General features: G+C 49.9%; 3 protein-coding genes and 1 long non-coding RNA gene across 5 annotated transcripts; 2 read left to right on the plus strand and 2 right to left on the minus strand.

Annotated features, from left to right (window-relative positions):
• Positions 1 to 36: 36 nt before the first annotated feature.
• Positions 37 to 5,534, plus strand: LOC120948627 (nuclear valosin-containing protein-like). 2 transcript variants are annotated; one of them, XM_040365184.2, is made up of 7 exons: positions 37 to 710; positions 929 to 1,400; positions 1,496 to 2,046; positions 2,108 to 2,610; positions 2,683 to 3,718; positions 3,799 to 4,389; positions 5,274 to 5,534. In XM_040365184.2, exons 1-7 carry the CDS (start codon positions 651 to 653, stop codon positions 5,328 to 5,330), a joined length of 3,270 nt encoding a protein of 1,089 aa, XP_040221118.2. In that variant the 5' UTR covers positions 37 to 650; the 3' UTR covers positions 5,331 to 5,534. The 2 variants fall into 2 exon arrangements, with proteins under 2 accessions (XP_040221118.2, XP_040221119.2); XM_040365185.2 differs by having other exon boundaries at positions 929 to 1,382.
• Positions 5,535 to 5,828: 294 nt separating this feature from the next.
• Positions 5,829 to 6,975, minus strand: LOC120948630 (carboxypeptidase B-like). Its single transcript, XM_040365187.2, has 3 exons — positions 6,597 to 6,975; positions 6,245 to 6,513; positions 5,829 to 6,178 (listed from the first exon to the last, which is right to left on the minus strand). Exons 1-3 carry the CDS (start codon positions 6,966 to 6,968, stop codon positions 5,845 to 5,847), a joined length of 975 nt encoding a protein of 324 aa, XP_040221121.1. The 5' UTR covers positions 6,969 to 6,975; the 3' UTR covers positions 5,829 to 5,844.
• Positions 6,976 to 6,988: 13 nt separating this feature from the next.
• On the plus strand, positions 6,989 to 8,294 carry LOC125906818 (uncharacterized). Its single transcript, XR_007452166.1, has 2 exons — positions 6,989 to 7,076; positions 7,141 to 8,294. It is a non-coding gene; the product is annotated as an uncharacterized LOC125906818 (long non-coding RNA).
• LOC120948629 (carboxypeptidase B) lies at positions 8,215 to 9,967 on the minus strand. Its single transcript, XM_040365186.2, has 3 exons — positions 9,804 to 9,967; positions 9,352 to 9,567; positions 8,215 to 9,280 (listed from the first exon to the last, which is right to left on the minus strand). The coding sequence occupies exons 1-3, from the start codon at positions 9,875 to 9,877 to the stop codon at positions 8,302 to 8,304; spliced, it is 1,269 nt and encodes a 422-aa protein (XP_040221120.2). The 5' UTR covers positions 9,878 to 9,967; the 3' UTR covers positions 8,215 to 8,301.
• Between the last annotated feature and the right edge of the window lie 2,907 nt (positions 9,968 to 12,874).

The following is a 12,874-nucleotide window of genomic DNA, read 5'->3' on the forward strand; positions in this document are numbered from 1 at the left end:
GCTCTGCGGGTTTCCGTTTATAGCTGAGGGTTGACGTAAAAATAGATTTAAACTCGCTTAATTTTACTCTAAGCGTCCCATATAATTACAATCCAGTATTATTTTGTATGAAAAAACTATCACCAAACAGTTATAACACATTATTTTCAATTGTTTCATTCGCTCGCAGCTCCGCAGCCATTTTTATTGCAGTTCAACCGGCGCAAGTTCATTTCCATTGTTGTTCTGTCCAGTGTGGCCAGATTATTTTGGCGTTTTTCGGCAGGAGCAATGTTGAGAACGCGTAACAAATGAGTAACAAATGAGGTTAGCAATCCTTGAAACAGCATCCCAAGCGTCACAGATTAAGCTTAAACGACTGAAAAATCAAATATCTGTGATTTTCGGTAGGATAAATGAAAAATCGGTAGTTTTAGGGCGGTCATCTGTGAATCGGTAGGCACATAAAAAATAGGAATACAGATAAATCGGTATTTCTGGTCACTCTGGTCACAAAAAAAGGTGCATTCAATATGGTGTCAAACACCGTCAAACGAGCATCCAGTACGGTTCCGCGGCGTGAAGGGTAAATGTAAGCGTTTCGGGGGAAGGAAAAGAAAAGACTAAATCCACTGTAAAAAAACGAACCGCTGTCGGAAAGTGTTTGCACGATGCACCGGAAAACGTCCCCGTTCCCGTACGATCCCATGATAATACCGCGTGTAAAGCAGGTAAGAAACTCACCGCCCCTCGCCGGCCACATTCGCGCGAATTTTTGTTTGTAATAACCCCCGTTCGAGAGGTTATGTTGTAGTGCAGGCGCGTCAGGGGAAGCCGCTACAAGTGCCCCGCACATCGGTCCCTGTTTTCCACCTCACTGATGTGATGATTATTGATTTTCTCTCCCCCTTTTCTGTTTTTTTCCACCGCTTCCTACACTCGAACACAGTATTTGGAGGAAAATGTGCACCAAACGTACGTGGACACCGGGGTGATGGCACGGGAGTTGCAGCAGCGCTACCGCGAGTACAACCGCCGGAAGGCGAATCCGTTCCGCCTGCTGGTGGAGGAAGCGTACCGCACCGTGCTGCACAGCTACGGCCTCGACAGCAATCCCTCGTCGGAGGTGGAGGAGGAAGCCGGCTCCGATGTGGAGGTGATGGACGAGAGCGCTCAGCGCAACCAGATGAGCAACACGCTCACGAGCATGTACATGAACAATCGGGCCCGTGCGGCGGGCGGAGGAGGACCGCCGGTGCCGGATCAGTCCGGGAGTGGGGCGGCCGGCGATGCCATCGACATTAGCAGCGACGAGGAGGAGGGCGAAGGAGGCGGTGGCGGTGGCGAAGGCGAAGGAGGCTCCAGGAAAGCAACAGAGGCGGTGTCCGAATCGGTTTCGGGAGGTGAAAAATTTGTTCAAAGTACAGTCATGCTTCAGTGTTGCTGAGAGGACGGTTTAATGACTCTTTTCTACTCTTACTTACCTTTGTGCACACAAACACACATACATTTACAGAGTTTGTTGCGGGTAATAGACATGTCACCGTGACGAAGCTTACCCGGGTAAACAAAACAGCACGGGACGACGATACGAGCAACGGGAGCGTCGAGAGTACCGGCAATGGAGGCGAAAAGTTCCCACCCCTATCCAAGCGCCGTCGGCTGGAGCTGGCCAATGCGGGTGGGCTGGTGGCAGGTGCTACCAACGGGCAGGCAAGCCGTCATCCCTCTGGCAGCGGCAGCAAAGCGAACCAAAAATCCACAAATGAACAGCACAATCAACAGGCCGGATCGGGCACACCGGCCACCCCTGCCGCAACGTCGTCGGCGGCGGCGGGCGGGCAGCGGTCGAAAAAGTTCCGCAAAGAGATTGTGCCCCGCATGGTGGACATCACGTTCGACGATGTGGGCGGCATGGATCACATACTGAAGAATCTGTGCGAGCTGCTGCTGCACGTGATACACCCGGAAATCTATCGGTATCTGGGGTTGCCACCACCGCGCGGGTTCTTGCTCCATGGTCCACCCGGCTCGGGCAAAACACTGCTGGCACAAGCGATCGCGGGGGTAAGGCTCTATTAGAAATGCATTTTTTGTATTATTTTAACAAAATTTTCTCGCCCTGCAGCAACTGAATGTTCGGCTTATTGAGGTCCCTGCCACGGAGCTGGTGGCGGGCGTGTCGGGCGAATCGGAGGAACGAATCCGCGACGTGTTCGAACAGGCCGCCTCCCTCTCGCCGTGCGTACTGTTCATCGACGAGATCGATGCGATCTCGTCGAACCGTGTCAACGCGCAGAAGGACATGGAGCGGCGCATCGTCGCGCAGCTGCTGAGCAGCATGGATGCGCTCGGCAAGCAGGAGGGCGGCGAGGGCGTGATCGTGATCGGGGCGACCAATCGGGCCGACGCGCTCGATCCGGCCCTGCGGCGGGTCGGCCGGTTCGATCAGGAAATTTCGCTCGGCATTCCGGACCGCGAGGCGCGCAAGCAGATACTGCGCATTATCTGCTGGAAGCTGCGGATCAGCGATACGATCGATTACGGCGAGCTGGCGAAGCTGACGCCCGGTTACGTGGGGGCCGATCTGCTGGCGCTTGCGATACGGGCGGCCAACAATGCCATCAAACGGTAAGGGAAAATTACTTAAACCGGGGAATGAAAAAGGAGCATTAAATTATGTTTTCTTTTTTTTTTTGGCAGGCTGTTCACCGAACGGGAGTGGAAATTACTGCAACAAGAGCCGGAACAAATCGCCGACGAAGATGTGGTGGCGATTGACGACGAGCCGGAAGAGGTGGTTAACCTTGACGACGATAAGGATGAACCGAAGGAGGCAGAAACAAAGCCAGCTGACGCAACAAATGAAGCAGGGACGAGTAAAGCAGCTGAAAGCACTGCGGAGGAGAGCAAGAATGAGCCCGAACAGGGTGTAGCGGACTCGACACAGATCACCGAACCGGTAGCCCCTGTAGAACCGGACGCAGCAACAGCACCAACAGAAACGACAACAGAAACAGAGCCAGCAGCCGCGGCATCTTCGGAGAAAACACAAGAAAAGGTCACAACAAACGATGCCGACGCGGAAAAGATGGACGTCGATTCGGACCAGTTGCCCACAGCCAGCACGGTAGAGCCGCCGGTTGATACAGCGGTTGCCGAAGCAGAAAAGCAAGCCACCGTTGAGCAATCCGACATTGCAATGGAGGAAACTAAGAGCGATAATCAAACAACAGAGCAGGCGGAAAGCAGCATCACCACAGTCGTCCCAGCAGAGGAAGCACCGAAGGAAGCGGACGGTGCTGATACCACAGTTTCAAAACCCTCCTCCGTCCCCCAGAAGCAAGAGCTGACCCTGCAGCAGCTGCTCGATCTGCTCCTAAACCAACAGAACGCACTGCCCGTCACCAAGCTCGAGGGACTTTGCATCGAGCGGGACGATTTCATCGAGGCGCTGAAAACGGTACAACCGTCGGCGAAGCGGGAAGGCTTCATCACCGTGCCGGACGTGACGTGGAACGATATCGGTTCACTCGGCGACATACGGGAGGAGCTGAAGCTTGCGATACTGGCGCCGGTTAAGTTCCCCCATCGGTTGAAGCTACTGGGACTGACGGCTCCGTCCGGTGTGCTGCTCTGTGGGCCGCCCGGGTGCGGCAAAACCCTTCTTGCCAAAGCGGTCGCCAACGAGGCGGGAATTAACTTCATCTCCGTCAAGGGACCGGAACTGCTGAACATGGTACGGTTTGGGACGACTTTTTGTCTAAATCATTTTAAAAGTATAACATTTTATTAATGCTTTTTGGTCTCTTTACACAGTACGTCGGTGAATCGGAGCGTGCCGTGCGGCAGTGCTTTCAGCGTGCCCGCAATTCTGCCCCCTGTGTCATCTTTTTCGACGAGTTCGACTCGCTCTGCCCGAAGCGTTCCGACACGGCGGAGGGCAGTGCGGGGACGCGCGTCGTCAACCAGCTGCTGACGGAGATGGACGGCATCGAGGAGCGCAAGGGTGTGTTCCTGATGGCGGCCACCAATCGGCCCGACATCGTCGATCCGGCCGTGCTGCGTCCCGGTCGGTTGGACAAGATTCTGTACGTCGGACTGCCGGCCAAGGAGGATCGGGTGGATATATTGCGTGCGCTGACGAAGAATCGCACCCAGCCACGGCTCGCGGACGACGTGGAGCTGGAGAAGGTGGCTGAACTTACCGAAGGCTACACTGGGGCCGATTTGGCTGGGCTGGTGCGGCAAGCGTCGCTGCAAACGCTTAAAGATTCTATTGTGGCGAGCAGCTTACAGGAGGAGACGGCTGGAGGGGAAACGACCGCCGAGGATGAGCTGTCGTTGATGGTTCGGTTCGAACACTTTACCCAAGCGATACGCAACATCAAACCATCGGTTAATGCTGAGGTAAGGCTGTTTTTATTGGCATCCAGTGCTGCAAAATGTCATGAGCATCACGAGATATTTACCAACGAAAATATTGAACATATCCGTGATAGCTGGATGCTCATTGCTGTTACTCAATGCAAATGTGTCATGACATGCTGGCTGCTGGCTGTGAACAGTGCTGCCAAATGCCACTGTTTCAATCATCAACACTCAGTCATGATTGAAGCGAAGCTCAAATCATCTCACGCTCACAACTGAGATGATCAGAGGTGACACTCAAACAGTTGGTGACGTTTTGTTTAGCATCCAACTCCTGGTCACTCACTTGGTCATGACCTTTTCTGTCGGTGATAATCACGACATTCTTGGCACATAGTGGGCGTGTCGGTCCCAAGCAACAAAATGAGTTCTCGCTCTGTCTGCTTTAATGATCTGTTGGGTAGAATGATAAAGCTTTTGAGCGAGAAGTATGCTCATTTTGTTGCTTGGAATCACTCGCACGCATCGCATATCTCCCATGACTATCGTGTTGATCACTGACCAAGAGTTGGTTACTCAAAATGTCACCAAGCATGTGATGGCCGCACCTACTGTTTGAGTCTCACCTCTGATCATCACAGCAGAGCTCGCGACGCTGACATGATTTTGTGTCAGCCGGAGTTTCCCATGACTATGTCAGTGACATTTTGCAGAAATGTTCACAGTGAAAAAAGTCATGACATAGTGACTGATCAAGCGATGATCACAAAAATGTCACGAAGCATGTATTGATCACACGAATCGTTTTGAAAATCACCTTCAGTCAGAGTTTTTTATGACATTGATAATGACATTTTGCAGCACTGATTGGCATGTAACGCTTGAATATCGTTCGCTAACTATCTTTTTTTTATCATTTTCAGGACAAAAAGCATTACGAAAAGTTACGCCTCAAGTATGGCGTTAATCTCATGGCTTAAAAAAAGGGGAAAAGCCTCACGATCCATCATCGGTCACAATCGGAATGAATTTTCTCATCTTCGATCGTCAAATACCGCACCTTTGTTTTGTCATCATCATCATCATCATCATCATTTTGAACTTGTAAATGTGAACTTCGCGTGGCGCGCAACCGTTTTTTCGGTTTAGTTTGGTTTTGTTTGCAGTAAATGAGTATCACAAAATCACATTCTTCGGATTTCGCAAACAAACTTGCGGTATTTAGCGTTGAAAAAAAAACAGGATAATAATTTAAGATGAATTTAGTTCGTAAGCTTGCCCTTCTTCGTTTCCGTAATTCGCTGTTTGTGAGCTGTTAACGTGTAACGTAAGCATTGCGGGGATTGTCGCAGACCCGCTGCACGTGCGCGGCTCCCTAAAACCTGACACTTTAATGTAACAAATCGTACGAAATACCAATAAAAAACAAACAAGGACACCCTGTATTTTAACAGAACAGAACACCCCCTGCGCCTGTTTTGATGAATGGGCGCGTCAGCGTAGATGCAGCGTACCGCTGCCCTTCAGCACGGAACGGAAGCTGGAAGCGAGACAGTTCACCATCGCCCCGATACCGATCCAGCTTTCCTCGCAGATCCGTTCGATGTTCGCCTCCGGCGGATGGAAACCCTTCGAGGCGACCTCCATCACGAGCGCCACCGGTACCTTCTCGATGTCGTGCGCATAGTCGATGCTCGACCCACCGACCGGTCGGTTCAGCACGGTCGAAGCACTGCCACACCGGTACCGCACCCCGGTAGCCTTCTTCATCGCTTCCACGCCCGCCTCCGCAATCGTGTGCTGCATCTGCCAGTTGCGGGGCAGTGTCCTTAAAAAAGGCAAAGACGAACATTAAAAAAAAAAAGCGAAACCGCACTAAAAATCCTTCCCGCACCTGGTGTAAGCACGCGGATAGAGTATCGCTTTCGCGTACGAGTGGAGCGAAAGGTAGAACTTGCACGCAGGCCGCAGCTTGCGAAATAGGTCACGCACGTTTTTCGTTTCCCGCTCGGAGAATGGGCGCTCGCCCCGGTACAGCAGCGAGCAGAACCGGGCGCTACCAATCGTCCACGCCACGTTAAAGTTGCGATTGCAGTCAACGCCGACACAGCTGCGCCGATGGCGTGGCCCCAGCGGTCGCCGTGTTTTGCGCCACATTTTGTTCTACACACAAGAAAAGAAACGCCCACGTGGAAATGACAGTCAAAGTAGTCGTGTTTTACAGGATCCCAATCAGTTCCACTCACATGCTCACGGCTGTACTCGTACCCGTCCGGGTTGAGCAGCGGCAGTATGATCCACTCGAAGCTGCGGAAACTTTTCGCACTAATTTCGTCCTTCTCGATCAGCTGGCGGACGATAAACAGTGCCACCGAGACGGTTATCCACTCCCGGGCATGGATGCCGGCATCGATCAGGATGCACCAACGGTTCGGGCGCTTCTGCTCCCGCACATCGTGGCAGATGCGGACGGTCAGAATTTCGCGCCCCTCGTACGATTCCGCCCGGGAGAACACTTCAATTTTGCTCGAGTGCTGCTGGAGCAGCGTGTCCAGGTACTGCTTGATGTCCCGGTGGCTTTGGTAGGTCTGGAACAGCTTGGATGAATCGAACGACATGTTGTGGGAGATGGCGGGAGAGCTACTAGACTTGCGGGTTCGGTTGCTTAGTAGGCTACGACTACGCGTTGCTCCGGGCAAACGTCACAACTATCGTCAGTTCAGGAGGTAACGATTAACGCTTTTTTGCTCCATTTTAACACAACTAATCACTATTTTATTATAATTTTAGCTTAAAACTCAACATTTTCTACTCCAAAAAAAGCCACGTCCGTTTCGCGCTGAAAACAAACAACCACTAAACCCGAGTTGGAGTTGGTCCTGCCAGCGACGAAGTTTCTGTTCCAAAATTCGGCTGTACGCCTCGACATGGAACACCCACATTTACTACTAACCACCCCCCGCGAGAGAACAACAACACCGTTTTCGAGTTGTAACAGACGAAGGAAAAAAGAAGCCGAAGAAAATGTATGTAACACGCGCCTCCGCTAACGCCACCCGGAAGAGGCTACACGGCACGGCCGTTTGGGCCTGCAGTGGCGCAAGCATTGTCAAAGCAGATAAAGGTAAATAGCACGAAAGCCGCCCCACACACACACGGCAAACGGCAATCAAAACCCTTCCTTTTCTGCGGCTATGCTTTCAGTTATGCGCGTGCCGTTTGGTGCTAGAGGTCGTTAGTGCGAACCGAACCTGCTGGAGCGTTAGTTATCAATGAAAAATGGAAATGTGAGTGTACGGGCGAGGGCTGCAAACACGGTCCATGGGGTTCTGGAAGGCATTCCAGCACTACCCCGGTTCGGGACGGTCGATCGATTTGCCAACCCCACTTCCGGAAGGGTTCATTGTTTGACTTGTGGACCTGTGGAAGAGAGAGAGAGTGTGGGGGGAACGCCATTTACTCTGTTACAACTAGGAAAGGGGGAAGTTTCATTGACGACTACAGTGAGCTCGGAACGACTGGCTGGCGATGTAATCAAAGGCTAGCAATCGCCACACCACACCATTCCGAGGGGGTTCGTCGTCTGTTACTTCTGCACGTTCGATTAAATCGATTACTTCCTTCGGGAAAGGGATAGAGCTGTCCAAGCTAAGGCCTGTTAATGCTCCACTTTGGAGGTAAAAGTTTTCCCTCCAACACGAGTCATTAAGATTCGCCTTTATAACGGTGTGGACCACCTTCCCCCCTCCAAAGCGCACCCATCAACGGGTTGACATTGATCCAACAACTCCAGCACGCCGAAAATCCAGGTTACTGGGGCCCCACATTTTCGGCAGCACTTAATCATCCTACCAACAAGCCGGATTTAACGGACTAATCATTTTATTGCACCCGAGCCCGGGTAGAAACAGATAAATAATAACAGCTACTCTGTGCGCCGCGCACACCCGTTCAGCTGTAGTTTCGCGCCACCTCCAACGCCATCGCTCGCACGCCCACGAACGTTTCCTTCACGATCTCTTCGATGCGCGTCGGCGGTGGATTGAAGCCCTGCGAACCACCGCCCGGCAGTTCCATCGTCATCGAAATCGGCACATCGGCGACGGCATACGCGTAATCATCACTGCCCCCAGCGGCCGCATACAGCACATTGGTGGAGCTACCGACCGTATAGGTCGACCCGGTCGCTTGCTCAATCGCACGTGCTCCAGCCTGCGCAACGGCATCAACCTTCTCCCAGTCCTCCGGCAACTCCGACGTCCATCCCCACGGGTACAGCAGGTACTGACCGTACGTGTGCAGCGACAGGTAGAACTTGCAGCGTCCCTTCAACCTCAGCAGCTCGTCCCGGATGGCGCGTGTCTCCGGTTCAGAGAACGACTGCTCCCCGTGGTATGTGTCGGAGCAGGGCTGATTCGAGGCACCGACCTCCGCCCAGTGGAAGTCGTAGTTGCGGTTACCATCGACGCCGACACAGTTACGTCCGGCCGGACGGCGTGTTTTGCGCCACAGGCGTTCCCGCTCGTGACTGTACTCGTACCCGTCCGGATTGGCAATTGGCACGATCGTCCAGGTAAGCCCGGCTAGTAGATCCTGATGCTGGGCGGCATTCTCCACCAGCTCGCTGATCAGATACATCGCCATGGCAGGTGCGGCCCATTCACGCGCATGAATGCCAGCATCAACGAACACGACCGGTTTGGAGCTGTTCGGGTGCGATTTGTAGAGCGACGGGGACTGGATGGTGACGGCCGGGATTGGGCGTCCTTCGTAGGATTTGCCAATTTCGGCAACGGTTACAAAGCTGGAGTACTTCTTCGCGAGTGTGTTGATGTAGTCGATCATTTCATTGTACCGCAGGTACTTGTTGAGGGGAAGACCCTGCGAAGGAGTCACCCGTTTGGTACCGTACAGATGATCATCTTGCACACTGGAGGATAGAGAAACATTGAGTTAATTGTTGGGATCTTTCCATTGGAACTGAATCATAGGGCTACTAACCGTTCGAAATCGTGAATCAGTTCCCGGTGGCGCAACTTCTGGGCCTTCAGCAGCTGACGGAAGTAGTTCAATTGTGCCGGAGGCACCAGCACCCGTGCCTCGGAACCAACCAAACGATCAAGCTTCCAGAAGTCAAGATCCTGGGCGGACTGTTGCAGCTCGCGCAGGAAGTCCACCTGCTGCTGGTTGTTCTGCTCCACAGAGTAGAGCTTGTAGCTGCGGGTGTTTGCGAGAGAAGCCAGAAGTTAGTTTACGTTTCGTAAGAGCTTATCACCGCAATCGATCGATGTGCCCATTTCCACCAGGCACCACACGTTATCAAAAAAGGGGAATGCACAGTCGCTCGGCTGTAGGCGAAAGGTAAACGACACCTCCCCATAACCATAACATCGAAGCAACCATCGATCGATTGAACCTGAGCGGCAATCTTTCAATTATTCAGCGCGACTCACCCACTGTACGATTGGCGGCCAGCGGTACCTCCAATTACCGCGAGCGAAACCGCCACCAGCACTGGAAACCGCATGCTGTATGTATCTTGGGAGAAATAAGCAGAACACGACACTGCACCTTCTCAGAATGACCACCGAATGCCGACTGGCTGCATCGTCCGTGTCGAGCGCTTCGTTTTATAATGAAAGGCTAATCGATTCGGGGACCACTTTAAAAACTGAGGCCTGCTACCTCCCCTTGGGAGTTGGAACTGTTTGCCGATGGTATTTGCCGATAAGCGATTTGCAATGCGGCCACTTTGGTGTGCCACTTGTTTGGTAGCACCGTCACCACTACTGGGAGCGGGCTTTAGGGTAGTATGAAAGGTAGTAGGCGAGGTTTAAAAAAGCGCACTGGAGCGGCCCTCCCAATGAGTGACTGAGATGGTTGCACGCGTCGATCGACAGGTGGCGGGCAACCGTTTTCGGTAGCATCCAGCTGTGCGTTCGTGTATCGTTTCAAGTACAACTTGAAGAGTAGGCCTTGATGACGGAAAGGGGTTGTTGTTATTGATGTGAGCGGTGTGGGTGTGTGTGTTACTTTCACTGCTGGGTGGGGTTAGAGATCTGTGACCAAAGTCGTTATAATAAGTCGATGACAGTTTACTGTAATACGAAGAGACATTAGGCGTCTCCATCGACTTATCCGACACGTGCATTGGCGTACAAAAATAGGAAAGCTTCGAGGTAGATAGAGCTGGCTTTTTGTTATCTACTGAGCTTGTTCTATTTGTTTACCGCTTTTGCTACCGCTGCTCGAGTGGAAGTCTGGCACACTTCACATATCTGCAGGATGATAAGCTTTTACAGCTTTATGCTTCGTGTACCGTGAACGTACGTAAACGTGCCAAACGAGGCAAACCTTTTACAGGTTTACTACAGGTTAATCAGTCACTTCACTTGCCTTGAAGTGGGTGGGATTTCTTCTATTTACATCCGATCCGATTAGCAGGAAATTGCACGTCTCGAGAGTCTTGTGCTGGAGCGAATGGGTTGTAACAATGAACACGATTCTTGCGATGACTTGGAAAATGTCTTTTCAAGAGGGTCTGGGAATTTACAAACACGTCTTATACCAGACTTATTTTGAGATTGTCGGTGCATAGTTTTTTGTGATAGCGAAGTCTTCTGCTGACTGGTTAGTGTATTCAAACTTCTCTTGTAAAGGGATACGAATGGAATGCTTTCACAGGTTGTCTTCTGAGACAAAACAAACAGAAGTGTTGATAGTGACAGACCAGACAGCCCGACGCTGGTGTAAATTAATCATGGATTAATCAGGCTTCATTGCCAATCGCAAGCGATCGTAATCTTAGCAGAGAGCGGCATAGTAGGTTAAGCAAGTAAACAGCTCGTTGGCGCAAGGAGTGGCATGTTGTTTGTGACAAAAGCTCTTAAAATAGAGTGCATAGAGAGTGAAGGACCGTGTTCACTCTTTGCTTGCTTAAAGCAGCGATGTCAAACTCATTGTGTACTACGCAGGGCAATGTGTACGATGTATGAAAATTGATTCGAAAGCATTTATTTCCATTGCATGCTGGGAATTACAGTTACATTATAAACAGTTAACACTTTTAAACCTTTTTTAGTTTAATTGAATAAACTTATTTCAACAGAAGCTTCTCCATTTGTTGATGGGTTAATGGGCGATTTCTTTAAAATTTCAATTTTTTTGGTGCCAACTAATTAGATATAGTACACGTGATAGGATCTCGATCTGCCTTAGATATAACAGTTTTTAATAATGTCTAACATGGTTATTTAAACCATTGAAGAATAGACTTTTAGAAGAGAAATCTTCTTCTTCTTCTTTGGCACAACAACCGCTGTCGGTCAAGGCCTGCCAGTACCCACTAGTGAAGTGAGCTTGACTTTCAGCGACTTATTGTTACCATAGCAGGATAGTCAGTCCTACGTATGGGGGCACGGTCTATTTGGGACTTGAATCCATGACGGGCATGTTGTTACGTCGTACGAGTTGACGATGGGTGTACCACCAGACCGGCCCAAAGAGAAGAGACCACCGATGAAAATTGTACTAGTTTAATAAATTTAGTAGATGTGTCTTTATCCAGATAATGGCGATTTCTCAGTAACAACTGAACCGTTTTGATATCCAATCTGTTTGTATAGGTATTGATTGTGAACAGCAATGTGTACGATAGGAATCGTGAAATGAAAATGCTGATCCTCAACGCTGCCTCATCGAAAGCTAGGAATCGTTTGTGAAATGTAATACAGTCGTTGCCACCAAATTTTGGCTCTAAGGCATCAATTTTTTACAGTGCGCATGAATTTTTGCCTCTAAGGCAGCTGTGTCAAACTCATTTCATCAGAGGGCCGCAAGTACAAATTTTCAGTGATTCGCGGGCCGCAAAATGGAGAATGGAAAAAAATACCCAATAGTTATGTAAAGTACTATTTAGATTTTTATTTTTAATCTAATTGATTTTTTGTACTACTCGCCTCTTATCTGGAATCGTTTGTGATGTACAAATTCACGATGTTATTTTTATATGTGCTCTTTTTTATATTAGAAAAAATGTTTATTGTACTTTCAATGTCATTATTAAAATAGGATATTTTTCATTACTTGCGTTCTCTTACGGCAGTTGTGCTAGCAAATATCTGTCAAACACACTTTTTCACTGAAGTAGCGGAAGTCTAGCAGCCTGTGGTGAATCTTTTTCATGCAATCCAAACTATCCATCGCTGAATGAATAACAAAAATATTTGCATGTGTAAACAGCTTTATTTTTCAAAATTGTTGCTTTTATCGTACACGAGGGCTTTCTATCGTTTTTAGTGTGTCGTAGGAAGTTCCGTTCTGTTCGCTGTCATTCCTATTTTTTGCAGTTCTTGTAGATTAGATGATTTCACCCGAGATAAGCCTAATTTTAAACTGTTTACACTTGTAATTTTTTGACAGATCAAGGAAAAAATTGTAATAACTCGTGTTTATACATTATTTTTCGCTAATTTCCAAGTTCCAAGTGTTCTGGTGGCATATTCATTTCTTATAACAATATATA

This window comes from Anopheles coluzzii, chromosome 2, assembly GCF_943734685.1.
Source record: "Anopheles coluzzii chromosome 2, AcolN3, whole genome shotgun sequence".
NCBI classification, from domain to species: domain Eukaryota; kingdom Metazoa; phylum Arthropoda; class Insecta; order Diptera; family Culicidae; genus Anopheles; species Anopheles coluzzii.

Bases quoted from the DNA above. Each gene is read 5' to 3' on its own strand.
- LOC120948629 (XM_040365186.2), bottom strand. From the start codon at position 9,877: ATGCGGTTTCCAGTGCTGGTGGCGGTTTCGCTCGCGGTAATTGGAGGT. The intron at 9,568-9,803 runs GTGAGTCGCGCT...AAACACCCGCAG, and splicing joins GGCCGCCAATCGTACAGTGG to CTACAAGCTCTACTCTGTGG. The intron at 9,281-9,351 runs GTTAGTAGCCCT...TCTATCCTCCAG, and splicing joins CTGATTCACGATTTCGAACG to TGTGCAAGATGATCATCTGT.
- LOC120948630 (XM_040365187.2), bottom strand. From the start codon at position 6,968: ATGTCGTTCGATTCATCCAAGCTGTTCCAGACCTACCAAAGCCACCGG. The intron at 6,514-6,596 runs GTGAGTGGAACT...TCTTGTGTGTAG, and splicing joins ACGAGTACAGCCGTGAGCAT to AACAAAATGTGGCGCAAAAC. The intron at 6,179-6,244 runs GTGCGGGAAGGA...GCCTTTTTTAAG, and splicing joins TATCCGCGTGCTTACACCAG to GACACTGCCCCGCAACTGGC.
- LOC120948627 (XM_040365184.2), top strand. From the start codon at position 651: ATGCACCGGAAAACGTCCCCGTTCCCGTACGATCCCATGATAATACCG. The intron at 711-928 runs GTAAGAAACTCA...ACTCGAACACAG, and splicing joins TAATACCGCGTGTAAAGCAG to TATTTGGAGGAAAATGTGCA. The intron at 1,401-1,495 runs GTACAGTCATGC...ATACATTTACAG, and splicing joins AGGTGAAAAATTTGTTCAAA to AGTTTGTTGCGGGTAATAGA.